This window comes from Astyanax mexicanus, unplaced genomic scaffold, assembly GCF_023375975.1.
Source record: "Astyanax mexicanus isolate ESR-SI-001 unplaced genomic scaffold, AstMex3_surface scaffold_34, whole genome shotgun sequence".
NCBI classification, from domain to species: domain Eukaryota; kingdom Metazoa; phylum Chordata; class Actinopteri; order Characiformes; family Acestrorhamphidae; genus Astyanax; species Astyanax mexicanus.
In genome coordinates, this window is record NW_026040044.1 from 2,776,014 (window position 1) to 2,797,349 (window position 21,336).

Consider the following 21,336-nt stretch of genomic DNA (forward strand, 5'->3'; position numbering starts at 1 on the left):
AGCAGCTCCTTACAGCAGCTTTTATATTAATTATTGTGCAGAAAAACACCTTATATTTCAGTTAATGAGAACCACAGCTAACATTTCTCCTCTTCCTTTTTCCTCTTCCTGTTCTACCTCCCCCCTGTTCCTCCTCCTCAGATGAAGGTTCTGAAGCGGCAGCAGCGGATGATAAAGAACCGGGAGTCGGCGTGTCAGAGCCGGAAGAAGAAGAAGGAGTACCTGCAGAACCTGGAGACCCAACTCAGAGAAGCTCAGCAGGAGAACGAGAGACTCCGCCGAGAGAACCAGCAGCTCCGCCTACGACTCGCCGGGAAAGAGGTACGGAGAGAGAGAGAGAAAAAGAGAGATCAACATAAATTATTATCAGAGAGAAAAAAGGGTAAAAAAAGAGAAAATGAGAGATAAGAGTGATGGAGAAAAACAGGGAAAGAGAGAGAGAGATGGCGAAAAAAAGGGGGAAGAGAGAAATATACAGGGAGAAAGAAGAGCGAGATAGAAGACCGTGGGAAAAAAAGAAAAGAGATGTAGGCAAGGAGTAAGAGATGGAGAGAGACTGAGAGAGGAGAGATGGAGAAAAAAAAGGAGGAAAGAAGATTGAAGTTGAAAAGAGAGATAAAGGAAAAAGGAAAGAGAAAAGAGGAGGAAGAGTTTGAGATGAAGAAAACGGGGAAAGAAGAGCGAGATAGAAGAAAATGGGAAAGATGAGATGAAGGAAAGAGGTGTGTGAGGTGGATGGATAGAGAGAGAGAGAGAGAGAAGAGTAGAGAGATGGAGAAAAATGGAAAAGAGGGAGGAAAAAGGTAAACCGAGAGATGAAGGAAAGAGGTGTGAGATGTATTTAGAGAGAGAAAGAGAGCATAAACATTAACAGAAAAAACAGAAGAGAGAAGAGTTACCAAAAGGAGATAACAGAGTGACAGGAAAATAAAAAAAAGAGTGAAAGAAGAGAGAGAACACATGAAAGAGAGAGAGAATTAAAAGAAAAAGACTGAATAAAGAAAACGGTCAGAAAAGCTCCATGCTCCATTATATACATCCCCACTGAGAAACAGCATTATAGAACAGCCTCCCTACAGAGTGATGCTGCCGCCACCATGCTTCACTGCTGGTATAGTGTTGGGTGTGGGATGGTCAGTGTTGGGTTAATTGTTTAATTTCTGATGAATGGATCAATAGAAATGATTAAAATTTAGAATTTAAACTGTAATAAATGCAGGGGTGATAGCGTTCCGGCGCCGCGCCGGAAATCCGGCGTAGCGTGGCTCTATAAAAATATATATATATAAATAAAATAAATAAATAAATAAATAGAGCCGGTTCAGGTATTAAGTCCCGCCTCTCAGTAGAAACAGCCAATCAGCTTGCTGTTTTTGCGGCGCGAGGAGGAGTGGGGGAAGCCCCTCCCTTGCTGTGAGATTTAGCAGCGGGATCGGACGCAGCAGCTTCAGCTGATTTAAAAACAGATCTGGATATACGGAGATTTTTCTCAAAAAAGATAACGGTAGGCTAAACACGTAAACTGTGATGATATGTTTCTGATAGCTGGTTAAAAATACACTTCTTGTATCAGCACACAGATTAAACCCACTGTGATTAATAAACTGCAGCTGTGTTAGTGAGTTAGCTTGAGTTTGGAATTAGCTAGATAGGGAGTCAAGGTTTTAGAAAATAAATAAACTATATATGTAATGTAATGTATATGTAACTTGCCCTGTACCTGATCAGCTAATCACTATTTCACATATTTCACTGTCGTTATTAGTTTAGGATTACAGGAGAAAATGAATATAGCTAATTAGCTAGAAGCCAGATGTAGTGGATAGTCAGAATTTAGTACAGTACTTTATGTTTGTAGTTTAAAGCAGTTTCTTAACCCCGATCACTGAACTAAAATTGTGTTTTCCACCTGATCTTCATTTCACCTAGATTTTCACCTGATCTTGATTTTCACCTAGAGTGACAGCTGTCACAGTGAAAATGAAGCGGAGTTATGAAAGTGGTTGTGCTAAACGAAAGAAACGGGCAGAGAGCAAAAGAATCGCAGATGCACTGCCAAAATTCACCTCCTTTTTTACACCTCCTGAACCGATCAGTGTTTTTGGGGCCGATTCCGATCGCCGGTCGTCTTTCACCACGATGGGCCGATCGCCGATACCGATCTTGGGCGGGGCCAAATGCCACATTAATGCCACACAGGTGCCTGGCAAACCTGGCTGGTACAGATTCCCCTAATTACATCCACACCAAAGCAAACACTGGTAATTTACGCTGCTAGTAAATAAACATGAATGTTACTGACCAAAATAAACGCTTTTTAGGAGAGATATAAGTTCTGTGTAAATATTTATAAGACAATACCTGACAAAATCAGTTTTAATGACGTTAAATAAACATCACTGTGACAGCGCTAGTCGCAGTTTCACCGCAGTAAAGGACGAGGAGGTGAATCACTTATCTAACCAGCCTTTACTGATTTCTGCTCCAATAACCCTTTCAATAACCTCCAATAGCCTTTAATAGTCTTCAGTAGCCTTCAACAGTCTAACCTTGCAGCCGTGGTGTGTCCACTAAACTCCGTAGTTATAAACATCATGAGGTTAGCAGCGCGCTAACTGACCTGTTTATAATGTAATCCGAGCAGTGCCTCCGTGACAACTGCTGCTGTTAGCTGCTTGGGCTGAAAGGTGAACTGTAGAGAGCTGTATTATCCGTTTTTAAAACCTTTTCCTACACAGATGAACTTAAAAAAAAAACGTGTAAAAAAAAACGCTCCAGACTGGCTGAGCTGAGCTCTGTAGCCCGTGGCTGGGCTGTAGCTCTGACTGAGTGAAGAGAGCGGGGCTTGTGCTGCTGCTGCAGCTCCCACTAGTGGTTGGATGAGGAACTGCAGCTTCTTGTAAGTGAGCAGTTTCACCGGTTTCACCAGTTTCATCCACACACAGCTCTGATAAACTGCTTAACCCTAAACTCCTGAATCAGATCGGCTAAAATCATAAGAATATCTGCAGAACAGTGTTAATATGCAGTAGAATATGCAGAACAGTGTTAATATGCAGAAGAATATACAGAACAGTGTTAATATGCAGTAGAATATGCAGAACAGTGTTAATATGCAGTAGAATATACAGAACAGTGTTAATATGCAGAAGAATATACAGAACAGTGTTAATATGCAGTAGAATATGTAGAACAGTGTTAATATGCAGTAGAATATGCAGAACAGTGTTAATATGCAGTAGAATATGCAGAACAGTGTTAATATGCAGTAGAATATGCAGAACAGTGTTAATATGCAGTAGAATATGCAGAACAGTGTTAATATGCAGTAGAATATGTAGAACAGTGTTAATATGCAGAAGAATATACAGAACAGTGTTAATATGCAGAAGAATATACAGAACAGTGTTAATATGCAGTAGAATATGTAGAACAGTGTTAATATGCAGTAGAATATGCAGAACAGTGTTAATATGCAGTAGAATATGCAGAACAGTGTTAATATGCAGTAGAATATGCAGAACAGTGTTAATATGCAGAAGAATATACAGAACAGTGTTAATATGCAGAAGAATATACAGAACAGTTTTAATATGCAGTAGAATATGCAGGATCAGGGTTGAGAAACACTGCTGTAATGTGACTTCTGTTCATTTGTAGTTCACAGTAAGACCACATGTCCTGACGTTTATAAAAATCTCTATGAAACAAAGTTACATTATTTTACACAAGGACACCATCTTAAGAAGAGCTCTCAGTAGGAAAAAAAAAAGTGCACTTTTTTTTACAAGAGTGGAGAAAATGTAAATATGAAAATGAAAACGTTATCTAAAATGTGTCACTTGACAATAAGGTTATACACAGACTATTAAATGTTTGAATAATGTGTCAACATTTATGCCTATGTTACGTCACATATGCAGTCTGTTGTCCCTCCCCAACAACCCCCACCCTTCCTCACCCTGTTGGAACAGGAAAAAAAAGTTCAGGCTCAGGATTTTTTTTCACTATCACCCCTGTAAATGTTGCATAAATAACTGTGTGTGTGTGTGTGTGTGTGTGTGTGTGTGTGTGTGTTACAGGGTGGTGAATCTGGTAATAATAAGAGAGCGGTGTGTGTGATGGTGGTCCTGCTCTTCATCACCTTCAGCTTCGCTCCAGTCAGGTACCCACCCCTACACCCTTCTCAACCAATCACAGCGGACCGTTACACTGACATCACCACTGCTCATGAACATTCAAATTTAAATTACTAATGTTATTAATTATTAAATAATGTTATTAATTATAATGTTCTAATTGTATTAATGCTAATAAACACATTAGCTTCAATAATATTTGCATATTAACTATATTAATACTCATCTCTTTATTTCAGTAATGTATTATTGATTATAATGTATTACTGCACTTTAATAATACTCTGTAATTAACTATATTAATGCCAACATTAACGCTTAACTTTATTAATAATATTAACCCATTAACACCATTAATATTAGTGTATTCATATTAATAATCTGATGCTGTAATTCCCCTCTCCAGCATCACAGACAGGAAGCTGGACTCAGTGCTGGAAGAAGGGGCGGGGCCTCACACAGGAAGACACCTGCTGGTGTATGAGAAGAGTCCGGAGCCGAGCCGGGGCGGGGCGAGCGAGGGAGTGATGGAGGAGAGGATAGAGAGTGAGGAGGAGGGAGGAGAGGAGAGGTGGAGGGGAGCAGAGATGGAGAGAGAGAGCGCAGAAACCTTTCACTTCAGGTGAGTTCACTATCACTGATCCGTTATCACTGATCACACTGATTCACAATCTCTGATTCATATACAGGTCAGTTTAAATAATCTAACAAACAATTCAGGTGTCATGACAGGACATTAAATAAAAAAATAAACGACATAAAGCACATTTTCTAACAGTAAACACTGACATAAAATGTTCTATTTTATGACCCACACGTATGTAGATTAAGCATGGTGTCTCTCTGCAGGAATGTGAGCAGTGTGTTCAGTGAGGTGAAGGATCTGGTCCTGCAGGACATCGACCGGCTCTTCTCCTCCTCAGACTGCAGACAGTTCAACCGCTCAGAGTCCCTCAGGTGAGCAGTGAGAAAGTTGGTGAACTCTGTGCACTGTTCCCAGTCTCTTCCACTGTGTTATAATATCACTGACAGTTGGCTGTGGAATATTTAGTAGTGAGTAGTGAAATTTCACCACTGGTGCTGGAGTTCACTGAGCTGAGCTGCTGCTTTTATTAAACACCTGTGGAACCGTGGAAGTGATTCAGGATCTGGATGTACTTTTGGCAATATAGTTTGTTGTTACTGGTTCATACAGTACACCAGAAGGGAAACTAGAACCCGTATGTATTTCTCTCATACCATTGCCATGCCATAACACTAGAGGCACTGCAGAGCACCACGTAGAACAATACCACCAAAGAAGCACACGCAGCTCTGTGGAGTCAAATGCTTCTGCTTCTACTGTATGAGTGTTTTTATCGAAAATACTATAGCTCTGTTTAAATATATTAATACTGTAGCTTATTAGATATGTATTTGTTAACTGGAGAAAGAAGGGAACTGTGGCTGATTTTAATACTGTAATGCCTCTAATGACTTTAATAATAACATATTGTAATTTGATATTAATCTTGTTAGAGCTTTAGAGAAATATATCTCTTAAATACTTAAACATTGAGTATTTAAGGTTTATTCATAGTGTTCATGGAACTGTTTAAAATGTGTAGTTTGTAAAGGAAGCCTTGTTCAATATGTTGACGTATCTCTCTTTAAGGTCTACTGTTTTCGTTTTTTAGCTGTTTCTCTGATAATAAAGTCTGAGTTTTTCATATATTGTGTATATATATATATGGATCAAAGTAAACCCAATACTAAACAAAGCTTTAATTTAAAGCCTTAGTGTGTTTTATATTTTATGTACTCCTAACAGTACAGTAAGTCACAACCCTATATCAAAGCCCAGTCATGCAAAATAATAATATTAAAAATATATAATAAAAATACAGTACGGATGCAACGATTAGTCGATATAATCGGCAATGTCGAATATTTAAATACGTTGACTACAAATTTAAATTGTCGACTAAATGTTAATTTGTAAAAGAATAAAGGGTTAATGGAGCACTCACACAGTTTAAAGATGGTGAACGTGGCAGAAATAATCGTTGACTAATCGATTAATCGAAAAAATAATCATCAGATTAGTCGACTACCAAAAAAATCAGTTTGATTAAATATCTCTTTCTCTCTCTCTCTCTCTCTCTCTCTCGCTCTGTCTGTCTCTGTCTGTCTCTCTCTCTCAGGCTGGCTGATGAGCTACGTGGCTGGGTGCATCGTCATCAGATCGACAGGAAGAAGTCTGGTGGTGGTGGGAAGGCGAAGATCGCTCAGAAAGCAAAAATAGCTCAGGTGAGAAACCGCAGAGCTACCACACATAAACACACACAGTTTCAGATCTAAACTCAGCTCTTACAGACTGTTCACACTCACTGATCCTTTTCACCACTAAATATATTACTATATACACTACAGCATTTAAACTGCATCACATTCATACCTAAAACTGAGTACTGGCTATTACTGAGAAGGAAAATTATTAGAGAGAGAGAGAGAGAGAGAGAGAGAGAGAGAGAGAGAGAGAGAGAGAGAGAGAGAGAGAGAGAGAGAGAGAGAGAGAGAGAGAGAGAGAGAGAGAGAGAGAGAGAGAGAGAGAGAGAGAGAGAGAGAGAGAGAGAGAGAGAGTTTTAACCACACTTTATTAACAATATTAGTTAAAACAGACCATCAGTTACATAAAAACACAGGTTGGTTTAAGCTAAAAGATCATTAAAAATGAGTTCACCATTTAAAATTTTGCATAAAGCTCCTTCGTAGTCCCACACATTTTCAAACCCAACATGATCGTTCATTGCATCATAAAACATAAAATCAACCCTCACCCTGGCCTGTATTAACCGTTTAAAAAGTAAAAGAACATCACAAACTTGGCCTGAGTCAATTTTCTTCTTTCTACTAAAATAAATTGCACTCTTGGCCTGTCCCAAAATAAAATTCAACAAGTGACATTTCTTTTTTCTCTTTTGGCAGTATGGAAAACCCAAAATAAAAAGTGACAGTGTAAAACATTCATTAAAACAAGTAAAAAGGGAGGTTAAAACCCTAAACAGTAAAACCAGTCTTGTACACTGAGTAAAACAATGAAAAACAGTTTCCCTTTCAAAACAAAAAGGGCACTCAGAGGTCACTGCAGGGTTTAAAATGGAAACAAAAGCATTCACAGCGATAATTCCGTGTAAGATTCTCCACTGCAAGTCTCCAGCAGATTTGGTCAATGGTGGCTTGTACAGTGCTCTCCATGCTGGTTTGACGTCACAGCCAAGGCCAAAGTGCGCCCTCCAGGGGGTGTCGACCAGCCCGGCCAGTTTGTCTAGATGGATCACCTTCACACACCCCCTGTACATGGCCTTGGCATGTAGACCGTCAAACCGCATGTCTGTTAAACCGTCCAGCGATAAAAGAGGGCTCTGTGTGTTTAAAATGTTAAAATTGGGCCTGACCCAAAGACACGGAAAAGGGTCCGTCCTCTGAAGCTCCGCCTGCCCAGGTGTCCATTTTTCCAGAAGGTTCCTTTCTTTTGTTGTCAGCGCCTCCCGAAACCTGTGGAGCATCTGAGAAACGACCCTGACTGACCGTACTCCAAGTTTGTGAGCCAGTTCCTCCACACCATCCAGGGTCGTCCCAACAGTCTTTAGGAGATGCTCCACAGTAACTAGTCCCACTTCCATCAGTCTTTTGGACAAGGAACCTTCCGCGATGGCCAGGCGGGCTCCATGGACCACAGGCTCTTGGAGAAACCAGTACATGGAGGCCTGTCTCTCCACCACGTATAACTGCCAGGCCCTAAAAACACTTGCATAAAAAGAAGACATTCCGGCACATAAAAACTCATCAGTTCGTAATAAAAACACACTTTCCTCCAGACCCAGCCCGCCCGCTCTACGCAAAATAAAACCAGCCAAATGTCTCAAAAGGGTGTTAAAAGAACCAAATAAAAACCTCTGTAAAAATTGTAATCTAAAAGTTGCCCTCCTGCTATCAAGGTGAATGAGACCCTGCCCGCCCTCATCCCTTGATAAAAACAAAACACTGCGCTGGACCCAGTGAAGATTATCCCACATAAAATTAACAATTAAAACTTGAATGCCAGTTAAAAGTCCCCGAGGGGGTTCGAGAACAGCCAACCTATGCCAGAGGGAAGATGCTACAAGATTATTAACAATCAGTGTTCTTCCCCTAAAAGACATTCTGGGTAAAAGCCACCGCCACTTGGCTAGCTTGTTCTGTACAGCCTGTAAAACCCCCTCCCAGTTCTTTTTAACTACAGTATCACTTCACAGAAACACCCCTAGATATTTAAAACCATCTTTAGCCCATTTTAAACCCTCTGGCAAGGTTGGCTCCTCTCCTCCCCAGTTCCCTACCAGGAGTCCTGTACTCTTAGCCCAGTTCACTTTTGCTGACGACATTTTATTAAAATCTTTAATAATATCAGTTAAAATTCCAACATCTCGATTACTTGTGATGCCAAGAACGACATCATCGGCATAAGCTGATAGATAAAAGCGTGGAATTTCAGAGTGAATAAAAACACCTAAAAGCTCTTTTCTAAGTCGGTGAAGCATGGGTTCAATTGCTAAAGAGTACAGCATTCCTGATAGGGAACAGCCCTGTCTAATACCCCTCCCAACTTTAAAAGGAGCACACAAGCCACCATTGACCTTCAGTACACTCTCAATGTCCGCATAGAGCACTTTTATCATAGAAATAAAAGTTGATGAAAAACCAAAAGCTTTAAAAGTATCCCACAAGTATTCATGCTCGACCCTATCAAAAGCTTTTTCTTGGTCCAGGGAGACCAGTCCAAAGCGGGGACCCCACCCAGACACTTCTAATAAATCTCTAATAAGAGAAATGTTATCAAAAATTGACCTACCCGGAACACAGTATGCCTGATCCGTATGTATGGCCTGCCCAATCACCTCCTTCAGCCGGTTTGCTAGTACTTTGGAGAGAACTTTGTAGTCAGCACAGAGCAAGCTCACAGGTCTCCAGTTCTTGATGTCCGTGAGGTCTCCTTTTTTTGGCAACAGGGCAAGGACCGCTCTTCTGCAGCTCAGGGGTAACTGCCCCCCAGCCAGGCTGCCATGGAGCACTTCCAGCAGGTCCTCCCCCATCACCTCCCAAAAAGACTTATAAAAGTCAACAGGCAGACCGTCAACCCCAGGAGCCTTCCCATTGGCCATGCCCTGTAGTGCCCCATGCAGCTCCTGCATGGACACGGGTTGCTCCAGCTCTTCATTGGCTGCAGGGGACACCTGTGGCAAACCGTCATAAAAGCGCTGCTGTGCCGACTGGTCCTCCATCCACTCAGGGGAATAGAGCTCAGAGTAGAACTCCACAGCTCTCTCTCTGACCTCTGATGGGTCAGAGAGCTCCCTGCCATCGGCTGCACGGAGACAGTGAATAACCTTACTCTGGCCATTCTTCTTCTCCAAACTGAAGAAAAACTGCGACGGGGCATCCATTTCAGAGAGGTTTTGAAAGCGAGATCTGATCAGAGCACCCTGTGCCCGAAGGCCGAGCAGGTCAGCTAGGGCAGCCTTCTTGCCCTTAAGTGTCTGGGTGTGGTCCTGGTCCACCCCAGCTTCTGCAGTGCTCTGTAAAAACAATATATCCTTCTCTAAAACGGTAACAGATTGTGATATGCTGTTCGTGACATTGAGAGTGTACTGCTTACAGAATTGCTGGATTTGTATTTTGCCAACATCCCACCATTGTTGTACAGAATTAAAATCAACTTTTTTAGACCTCCAAGTGCCCCAAAAAAAAGTAAAACAACGTCTAAAATTAAGATCATTTAAAAGACTGGTGTTAAAATGCCAGTAAGCACTCTTAGGTTTAACATGATTAATAAAAACTCTCCCTGACACCATACTGTGATCAGAAAAACCAACTGGGGTGATAAAACATTCCTTAAAAATCTGTAAATGATGTTTAAAACAATAAAACCTATCCAATCTAGCCATAGAAATAAAACCATCCCTAGCGTGCGCCCAAGTATACTGGCGAGCAGTATTATGTTTGGAGCGCCACACATCAGACAATTCACGAGTTTCAATAAAATGATTAAGGATGCGCCTGGAAGCTGGATCAGGTTCAAAGTGATTCCGATCTAAAACATCACTTGTGCAATTAAAATCACCCCCAATAATTAAAAAGTGTTGTGTATCACACTGTGCTACTGTGGCAGAGAGTTTTTCTAAAAAAATACACCTGTCTTTAGGTATTACTGGTGAATAAATACAAATAAAAACCAAATAAATAAGTTCAAACTTTACAGTAACTTTTAAAAGACGACCCCCCACTACCTCTTCAGACACACAGGACTGGGGCATAAAAAAAGGTGAGAAAAGGACAGCAACACCGCTGGAGTTAGAGGTTCCATGTGAAAGGCACACCTTCCCCCCCCACTCCCTCTGCCAGTCCACCGCGTTCACCCCATCACTGTGAGTCTCCTGGACCAGAGCAACGTCCACTCGCTTAGTTTTTAAAAGTTCAAAGAGAACTGCTCTTTTTCTCACGTCTCGTGCTCCGTTAACATTAAAAGAAGCCACTTTAAAATCACTCATTAATAAAAACAAAGCAAAGCTAAAAAACAGAACAGAGACGGAGAAAAAGGGCAGTTCATACCTTTGAGTCGTCATCGGGATGGCCAAGTAGTTTCCTCACAGCTGTAACGTGTTTACGCAACCTGTGCACATCTGGCTCTCCTATCCCCCCCCCCTCCTCACTCCTCGTTAAAACCTTAGAACACTTTAAAAACATCTCCAGATCAGGGAAAAAATCCTCTACTTTTACATTTCGTTTACCTTTAGTTTCGTTTAAAAATTTATGCACCTGATCAGGAGTGTATTTGCTACTACTGAGAGCGCGTTTAACAGAGCGCGGTGAGTCGGAGGATTCGCGCGCGCACTCCGCAGCAGAATCCTCCGACTCACTCGCTGAACCGGTTTCAGCCCGGGGCCGAGAGGACACACTGGGTTTCGGGATTTTAGATGGTTTTGACTTTTTTGCCTGGCGGCTGGAGGTTTCCCTCAGAGCCGGCCGTTTAAACACGGGCTCTTTTTCACGCGCCTGACTCGGTTCGCACTCCATTTCATCATTATTAATACTGCATTCACTGTTTTGTGAATCAGAGAGCGTTACCGTGTCGCCGAGCTCTGCTGGCCCCTCCCGCTCGCGCTGATCTGACCCACTCGCACCGTCCACAGCACCGTCCGCCTCCGCCGCCACCTCCTCCTCCACCTCCTCCTCCTGCCGCTGCTGCCGCTCCGCGGCCAGCGGAGCCTCCGCCCGGCTCACCGCGGGCCGAGCAGCGTCAGCAGCGGCAGACTCAGGCCGAGCCCCCCCTGCCCGCTCCGGGCAGCTCCGCACCAGGTGCCCCTCAGCCCCGCAACCGAAACACTTCATTGTCTCAGTAGTAGCAAACACAACATAATCAAAACCGTCTATCTTAAATCTTAGAGCCAGATTTAATTCCTCAGCATTATCATTTAAAACCATAAAAACCCTTCTCCTAAAAGAAACGACGTGTTTGAGGAGATGAGATTTACAGCCTAAAGGAACCTTATTTATTCCCGACATTACTTGGCCATGCCGGGACAGCTCGCGGGTCAGAACAGAATCACTAATAAAAGGAGGGACGTTGCTCAGAATAACTTTTTTGGTTGGTTTAACCAGGGGAAACACAGTGATGTGTGTGCCTTTCAATGAAATCCCCGACACCACCAGCTGATTCACCTTTTCAACACTGTCCAAAAATAAAACAACGGCACTGTTCATCCGGGAGGCTGATAAAATGGAGTCATACCCCACAACAGCCCCCACCTTTAAACTGACCTCCTCAACGGAAAAATCTACCCCGACCGGCACTTTAACACCATGCCGGCGAGAAAGCCCGTCAAACTTCCCACCTACACCTGCACCTGCACCCGCCACCCCCGCCATGCTGCACGCCGGCGTCCACCCCCGCTAAACCCCTCTAAACCCCACTAACCCCTAACCCACAGCCCCCACCCGCCCAGTCCTGTGCTCACTACCCCCCCTTACACCCAAAAACCTAAACTAAACCCCAAATAACCAAAGAAAAACAGAAATAAACACAAAAGAAAGGGAAACAGTCGCTCTCACACACACACTCACTCCACACGCTCCACAAACGCCACGCATGCGCAGAGAGAGAGAGAGAGAGAGAGAGAGAGAGAGAGAGAGAGAGAGTACAGTAGATCATGCTGTTTCTGCATCAGCAGCCGGAGTCTGAGAGAGAGAGAGAGAGAGAGAGAGAGAGTACAGTAGATCATGCTGTTTCTGCATCAGCAGCCGGAGTCTGAGAGAGAGAGAGAGAGAGAGAGAGAGAGAGAGAGTACAGTAGATTATGCTGTTTCTCCATCAGCAGCCGGAGTCTGAGAGAGAGAGAGAGAGAGAGAGTACAGTAGATTATGCTGTTTCTCCATCAGCAGCCGGAGTCTGAGAGAGAGAGAGAGAGAGAGAGTACAGTAGGTGCTAGGGATCTGTTGCTTTCCTCCGTAAGCACTGTGATTCTACTTAGTTCAATTCTAACTTAGAGATGTTGCACTGATTGGTGGCTTTAATATATATATATATATATATTTTGTATATATATATATATGGTGTATAAACATGGTTCTGGTTCTCTCCTCCAGCAGAAAGCACAGCACAAAAAGACTAACTTCTCCAGGTATCTCCCCATCGAGGCTCACCGTTCCATCGAGAGGTAGAAACACTACATTTCCCATCAGCCTCTGCTCTAATATAGGTTAATAAGAGCGTACACATCTCTAATCTCTATTTTTTTTGGTGATCAGTCAGCTGCAGCTGTTGCCCGGACCGGAGGTCAGCTACAGCGACTTCCTGGACGCGATCGACCGGAGAGAGGACACGTTTTACGTGGTGTCCTTCAGACGGGTACGATATTACACTGTAATATTTACTACAGTAAGCACAGGAGCACTTTATATAAATAAAATACAGTGCTTATTTCACATTTAATGAATTTACTCTCATCAAAAAGTTTTCCTAATCTGCTCAGACTCAAAATCCTGACTTCAAGCTTTGGAATCGACCATAAAAAAATGCTATGGATATCTGTCTGGATATACAGGGGTTGGACAATGAAACTGAAACATCTGTCATCATTTTAGTGTGGGATTTTAGGTTTCATGGCTAAATTGGAGCAGCCTGGTGTTCAATCTTCATTAATTGCACATTATTGCACCAGTAAGAGCAGAGTGTGAAGGTTCAATTAGCAGGGTAAGAGCACAGTTCTGCTCTAAATATTGCAATACACACAACATTATGGGGGACATACCAGAGTTCAAAAGAGGACAAATTGTTGGTGCACGTCTTGCTGGAGCATCTGTGACCAAGACAGCAAGTCTTTGTGATGCATCAAGAGCCACGGTATCCAGGGTAACGTCAGCATACCACCAAGAAGCACCAACCACATCCAACAGGATTAACTGTGGATGCTGTAAGAGGAAGCTGTCTGAAAGGGATGTTCGGGTGCTAACCCGGATTGTATCCAAAAAACATAAAACCACGGCTGATCAAATCACGGCAGAATTCAATGTGCACCTCAACTCTCCTGTTTCCACCAGAACTGTCCGTCACCACAATCAATTATTGTGCTCTAAAACCAGGTGTTTCGGTTTCATTGTCTAAACCCTCTGTATAAAAACAAGTGTACGCCACAAATAGTCAAATATGTGCTGAAGTGGCAATAAAATCCCAACATCCAACCAACCAACTCTCAAAAGAACAACAGACTAGAAGTTTCAATTATGATCATAAACCCCTGATGTAAAAAAAAACATTTTTGTGGTTAATAAATTATTTGTTTTATGTTTTTTTTTTTTACAGGATCATCTGCTGCTTCCTGCTATAAGCCACAATAAAACCACACGGCCCAAGATGTCCCTCGTCATGCCAGCGATGGCCGTCAACGGTAAGATATTCAACCTGAAAGAGATTTATTCTAATAATATATTGAGCATTTAAGGACCTATTATAAAGAAACTGCCTGATTCACAAAAGTACAGCAGTAACTAGACAATCCTGCGGATGCGGTATTATACAGAGATCAGTGTGAGAGTGTGGTGAAGCTGTAGTTTACTTAGTCTTGTTGCTTTGTTCGGATCAGATCCGGCTGTTCCAGTCTGTCCTGTAACTGAAGATTAACTGTAAACTAAACTCAACACTTTTAGTTTCTGTTCTCTGATTATATTTGACCTTTAACATGATTAAAGATGAACTGCAGATCAGGTTTTAAACAGTAACATTAATAAACTAGTAGTAAAATAATAATTTCCAGTATATAATTTAAAACCATTTATCTGAACATCAGTGCTACTGCTGAACAAATGATACATAACATTAAAACCACTTGTTAAATGTGGCGTAAACCCCCTTAATCAGTTCTGACTCAGTGAGGTATGAACTCTACAAGATCTCTGAAGGTGCTCTGTGGTTTCTGGTACCAAGACTTTTTCAAATCAAATCTAATACTTATTTATGTAGCACTTTTTACAACTGATGTTGTCACAAAGCAGCTTTACAGAAACATGATCACAGGCAGTGTGATCAGTTCACACAAGCAATATTTGGTTTGTCTGTACTCTTGGAGTACAAGCAAAGACCCACGAGAGGAAATATTCTCGATCCGGTTCCAAACAAACTCCTAAAGCAGTTCTTTTTGTGGTGAGAACGTGATCCGGTCTCGATCTAACCCGGCTCTAAAATATACTCCTCACTTTTGAGCTAAACGGCTGTTCAGGTGCAGTTTAACCTGATTTACTACCCAGATAATAATTACCACAGCTATTACACTAATGCAACTCTGATATTTTTACATCTATTCTCAGCATGACTTCATTAAATAACCGCAGTAGGACTCTTGATATAAAAACAAAAACTGATGCATATTTACAAACAAACAAACAAACAAAATGAAATGCAAGAACGACGACTAGCATCAAACCTGTAACAAATTAAAACAAAGTAAAACAAGAAAAAAAAAAAAACATACAGATTTTCTGGTACCAAGGCATTTTCAAATCGAATCAAATATTTATTTTTATAGCGCTTTTTACAACTGATGTTTCACAAAGCAGCTTTACAGAAATTTGATTGAGGACAGAGATTCAGGAAAAACATTAAACATAGAAAATACAGAATACAGAACCTCCAGTTCACACCAGCAATATTTGGTTCATTTAAACAACCGGACCGAGACCCCCAAGAGGAAATGGTCTTGGTTCTAAACGAACTCCTAAGCGGTTCTGTTTGTGTTGAGAACCTGATCCGGTCCTGACCCGACCTGGCTCTTAAATATGCTTCTCATGTTTAAGCTATTCGGCTGTTCAGGTGCAGTTTAACCTGATTTATTACTCAGATAATAATTACCACAGCTATTACACTAATGCAGCCCTGTTTTCACAGTGAAGACGTTGTAATCCAGTCATTTTTTAGAACATCACAGTTTTTGTTTAGAACATTTTTCATTTTTCCTGCTTCAACACCAGTCATCAACTTCAAGAACTGACTGACTGTTCACTCGCTGCCTAATGTATACCGCCCCCTTACAGTAGGGCTGGGGAATAGGGCAATAGGGCATAGAATAGAACTTATCAATATGATAGATATCATGATACAGGCATACACTTAAGTATATCGTAATATATAAATCAGAATGTCACAGTATAAAAGTATAAAAAACACACTATTATATTAATAAATTAAATATATAAAATAAACCGTTTATTGTATCCAGTCAGAACAGCAGTGCATAGTACAACAATGCTATCGTCTGGGCAGTGTTTATACACAGCACTAAATGAACCACTTCTGACACCAACTTTTACATCTAATCTAATAATTAAAAATCAATTCTGTGTTTTTGAAAATCAATACAGTATGACAGGGGTCGGCAATAGGCGGCCCACAAGCATGAAATATCTGGCCTTTAAGGTTGTTTGAACTACAATGAACAATAATAATAAAATGCTTCTCTGGAGAGCTTTTGTTTACATGCCTCCCCTCTCTGTCACGCACGACGAAACTTTAGTTTCCACCCGTTCTCGTTTTTACGTTCTTTAATGTTATGGCTAATATCCTGCGCTCTCTCTCTCTCTCTCTCTCTCTGTGTGTGTATAGAGTCGGTGTATAACTCGTCTCAGGGAGGGTATGAGCTGATGATGCAGGTGGATTGTGAGGTGATGGACACCAGAATCATCCCTATTAAATCCTCCGCGGTCCCGCCCTCCCTCAGAGATCCGCCCCCGGCCCGCCCCTCTCATCATCACCATGCCAACCACACACGGCAACACCACGCCACGCCGTCATCACGCCAACCGCTTCCTGTGCGGAGGAGGGGGGCGGAGTTTCTGATCAGCCAATCAGGGTCAGACTGAGGTCCAAGAAGCAGAGGAAGTGGGAAAAGAGAAACACCACTAGAGGGCGACAGAGAGAGAGAGAGTGAACAAGAGACAGAAAGAGAGGAAGTGAGGGATGATGGGATGGAGGTCTGGAGGAGTGGAGGAATGATTAGGACCCAATATTGGAAGAACAGAGAGAAACTCTCAGAACATCAAAAAATATCCTAAACATAAAAGCTCAGAAATCTAAACGATATTTAATTTATCGGAAAGTCACATGACACAGTTCCAGAGCTCTTACACTGCGCGCGCGCGTGTGTGCGTGTGTGTTAACGAGCAGTGCTGGACACACACCACACACACACGATCACTGCGAGAGTGTGTATTCTCTGTATATTTGTAATAATATTTTTTTTATTTCTTTAATTTTATTTCTTTAACTTTTATTTTTTGTATATTTTGTTTAGTTTTGTTTGCTTTTGTCTGTTGGTTTCATTTTTGTTGGTTTTAGTTGATGCTTATCATCCCCTATTTTTGCTTTTGTTTGTTTTTGATGTTTTTTTGTTTTGTTTTTTTTTGTTTTTTTGTGGGTTTTATTGTTTATTTTTGTTTAATATGTTTAGTTTTTCTCATTTTTGTCTGTTTTATGTTTATTTTCTTTTAGCTTTTCTTGTTTTTTGTCTGTTTCTTTTGTGTTTATTTTTGTTTAGGATTTTCTTGGTTTTTGTCAGGTTTGTGTTTTATTTTTGTTTAGTTTTTTATGTTTTTTTGTTTATTTTCGTTACGTTTTTTTGGTTTTAGACAGCGCAGATTTTTTTCTTGTTTTTGTTTTAATTTGTTACAGGTTTGATGCTAGTCATCATTCTTGCATTTTGTTTGTTTGTTTGTTTTTGTTTTTTTATATCCAGAGTCCTACTGCGGTTATTTAATGAAGTCAGGATGATAATTAGATGTAAATATCAGAGTTACTGTGTGAAAACTTTAATCATTCTAACGTTAAATATAGGTTTGGGTTTTTTTTATATGTAATATGTATATATACACATACATACACACAGTCTGAATTACTATAGGGATGGACAGAATAACAGAAACACTGGGTAAAATGCTCTCTCTTGGCAGGTGTTTCTCAGCCAGTAAGTTCTTTAGAGCTGGACTTTAGGTTTACATTCCTTTAAAATGGTGTTTCTTTGTAGAAATGCACTAAAAAGAAAAATTTGTTCAAAACAGAACAAAATGAAACATTTGGTAGATTTTCATACATTTTGCCTCTTTCTTCACAGTTGAATTAATTAAATAGTCTAAAGGCATTTCATGTTGCCTTTCCAGTCGACAAGCCAACACAGCACAGTACATTTACTTCAGGAGTGCTATTCTAATCTCGCATTTACCTCAGTAGTGCTGCTTAAATCACATGTGAAACTTACATGCGATGAAAAATTAATCTAAGCTAATGCTACTATCCCAGTCCTGTACAGTTTACCACAGAATTATAAATGAACTTAAACATGCCGTTTCTCTGCATCATGATTTATATAAAAACTGATCAGTTAAAACCTAAACACCTAGCGCCACCTAGTGAAGATATTCTGTAGCATTTTGCTTCAGTAGATACTGGTAGCATCCTTATTATTAGTGTGTGTGTGTGTGTGTGTGTGTGTGTGTGAGAGGAGTGTGAATGAACTGGGCACAATCTATAACTGCGATATGTTAATTTGTGTTGTATATAATACTGATTTGTAATATTGCCTGTTTTGAGTCGCTGTATTTGTAATATCGACGGATGATCAGAACCGATCCGCGCTAGTCCTGCAGTCCAGATTAGATTTAGACGTTTTGTTTACTATCCTAGTTAATATATTCCGTAAATATATCTTTATCAGAAGGATATCATTTATGTATAATAATAATACAGTCATTATAAAACTAAAATAATTAATGAAAATTTGATTTTTTTTATACTTTTGTTTTATTTTTTGTTTGTTATATTTTTTATTAATATTTGGGATCTAAGACCCCGTTTACACCTGCTCACTTAAAATATCCTGTGTATCAGGATTATATCAAACCACTTCATCAGATGGTCTGAGACGCATTTAAACCAGATTCAAATCCGATTGCTTAAACCACTTCAGCACATGGTCTGAGACGCATTTAAACCAGATTCAAATCCGATTGCTTAAACCACTTCAGCACATGGTCTGAGACGCATTTAAACCAGATTCAAATCCGGTTGCTTAAACTACTTTTTTAGAAGGTGGTCTGAGACAGTCACTCAAACTACTTTAGAAGGTGGTCTGAGACACATTTAAACCAGATTTAAATCCGATTGTTAAACTACTTCAGGAGGTGGTCTGAGACACATTTAAACCAGATTTAAATCCGATTGTTAAACTACTTCAGGAGATGGTCTGAGACAGTTAATAACAGATTAAACCCTGATCACTCAGTTGAGTTAAATCTGGGCTCATTCTTCTGATATTGTATGTTTTTCTGCAGCTCCTGGTTTTGTTGTGATAAATCTGAAAGCATGTGTTGAGTTAATGCTGGTTGAGGGATTGATGCTGTAAATATGTTAAATATTCTTTTTGCCTTTTTAAAAGCTGTTTTTTATATTTAACTGAGGAACTCGTTCTGATTGGTCTCCTCGCTCGGCTGCGTGAGATTCCTGAACCACTGTCTGTTTTTTATTTGTAGAGGAGAAAAGAGAATTTGATAAATAAAGAGATGATCTGAGGAAATGTCTGCACTGTGTGTTAAACTCTATACTAGACACTGTAGAATTCATAGTGGATACCAGATAAATCATAAGATAAATACAAATTAAAGTGGTTACTAATTCAAAGAACTTATTTGAGAGTAGAATACATAGTGGATACCAAATAAGACACCAAATAATTTATAGTAGTAACTGATTTCTTTAAAAATTACAGAGAACTACACACCACAAAAACTACAAACACCGCACAAAAATTACATATATATTTAACCAAAACTAGAGAAAGAAAACTACAAACAGAAATACTACACACACTGCAGTAGAAATGATCTATAAATCTGTAATAATGATCTGATAGTGTAAATCTGATCTCCAGGTTTATATATTTAGTAATATATTTTAGTAAAGTGTGTAACTGTGGGATTATCACTGGTAGCAGGTAGGGGGCGCTGGAGTCCAAAACATCAAGACCAGAACCAGCTTTACTCACCAGTACAGAACTCTCATACTACACCCAGTTACAGTACAGATATATTACAGATATATTAGTTCTATTAAAGTTATGTTAGTTGTGTGTCAGATATATTAAAGCTAAATTATAGTTACATTGCAATTATATTAGTCACATTAGTTATATTGCAAGTAGATTATAGTTATATTACAGGTATATTACAATTATATTAGTTATATTGCAGATATATTACAGATATATTAGTTGTATTACATATATAGCACTGTTGTAGTAGTTATATTACAGATATATCACAGCTAAATTGCAGTTATATTACAATTTTTTTTACAAATATATTAGCCATATTTCAGTTATTATAGTTATATTACAATTATATTACAAATATATTCGATATTTTATTTATTTATTTTTATATATTTATTTATTATTACATATATTTCACAGTAATGGTTATAGTTATATTACAGATATATTACAGTAATAGCTATATCAGTTATTTTAGTTAAAGTTATATTACAGATATTTTATAAATCTATAAATCTGGGGTTTTAACATGGGCTGACTAATTATTTAAAGGACTTATTTTGTTATGCAATTATTTAAAAGCTGTAGAGTTATGATCAGCCTGTAGAGTGCGTTGTAGAGTTATGGTCAGCCTGTAGAGTGTGCTGTAGAGTTATGATCAGCCTGTAGAGTGAGCTGTAGAGTTATGATCAGCCTGTAGAGTGCGCTGTAGAGTTATAATCAGCCTGTAGAGTGTGCTGTAGAGTTATGATCAGCCTGTAGAGTGCGCTGTAGAGTTATGATCAGCCTGTAGAGTGTACTGTAGAACTGTAGAGTTATGATCAGCCTGTAGAGTGTGCTGTAGAGTTATGATCAGCCTGTAGAGTGTACTGTAGAACTGTAGAGTTATGATCAGCCTGTAAAGTGCTATAGAGTTATGATCAGTCTGTAGAGTGTGCTGCAGAGTTATGATCAGCCTGTAGAGTGCGCTGTAGAGTTATGATCAGCCTGTAGAGTGTGCTGTAGAGTTATGATCAGCCTGTAGAGTGTACTGTAGAACTGTAGAGTTATGATCAGCCTGTAGAGTGTGCTGTAGAGTTATGATCAGCCTGTAGAGTGTACTGTAGAACTGTAGAGTTATGATCAGCCTGTAGAGTGTGCTGTAGAGTTATGATCAGCCTGTAGAGTGCGCTGTAGAGTTATGATCAGCCTGTAGAGTGTACTGTAGAACTGTACAGTTATGATCAGCCTGTAGAGTGTGCTGTAGAGTTATGATCAGCCTGTAAAGTGTGCTATAGAGTTATGATCAGCCTGTAGAGTGCAGTGTAGAGTTATGATCAGCCTGTAGAGTGTGTTGTAGAGTTATGATCAGCCTGTAGAGTGTGCTGTAGAGTTATGATCAGCCTGTAGAGTGTACTGTAGAACTGTAGAGTTATGATCAGCCTGTAGAGTTATGATCAGCCTGTAGAGTTATGATCAGCCTGTAGAGTGCGCTGTAGAGTTATGATCAGCCTGTAGAGTTATGATCAGCCTGTAGAGTTATGATCAGCCTGTAGAGTGTACTGTAGAACTGTAGAGTTATGATCAGTCTGTAGAGTGTGCTATAGAGTT

The 21,336-nt window shown here is 40.1% G+C and overlaps 1 protein-coding gene across 3 annotated transcripts in view; it reads left to right on the forward strand.

Moving 5' to 3' along the window:
• LOC125790046 (cyclic AMP-dependent transcription factor ATF-6 beta-like) overlaps positions 1-19,272 on the forward strand; it is a 32,662-nt gene extending 13,390 nt beyond the window's left edge. For 2 of the 3 annotated variants that reach the window (XM_049473145.1, XM_049473147.1), the window contains 9 exons: positions 142-321; positions 4,083-4,165; positions 4,546-4,761; positions 4,989-5,096; positions 6,323-6,428; positions 12,803-12,873; positions 12,965-13,064; positions 14,019-14,103; positions 16,311-19,272. In XM_049473145.1, coding sequence (XP_049329102.1) covers positions 142-321; positions 4,083-4,165; positions 4,546-4,761; positions 4,989-5,096; positions 6,323-6,428; positions 12,803-12,873; positions 12,965-13,064; positions 14,019-14,103; positions 16,311-16,567 — 1,206 coding nt within the window. In that variant the 3' untranslated portion in view covers positions 16,568-19,272. The remainder of the gene's footprint in view (positions 1-141; positions 322-4,082; positions 4,166-4,545; positions 4,762-4,988; positions 5,097-6,322; positions 6,429-12,802; positions 12,874-12,964; positions 13,065-14,018; positions 14,104-16,310) is intronic. The other variant, XM_049473146.1, reaches the window with a different exon arrangement.
• Positions 19,273-21,336: the final 2,064 nt, after the last annotated feature.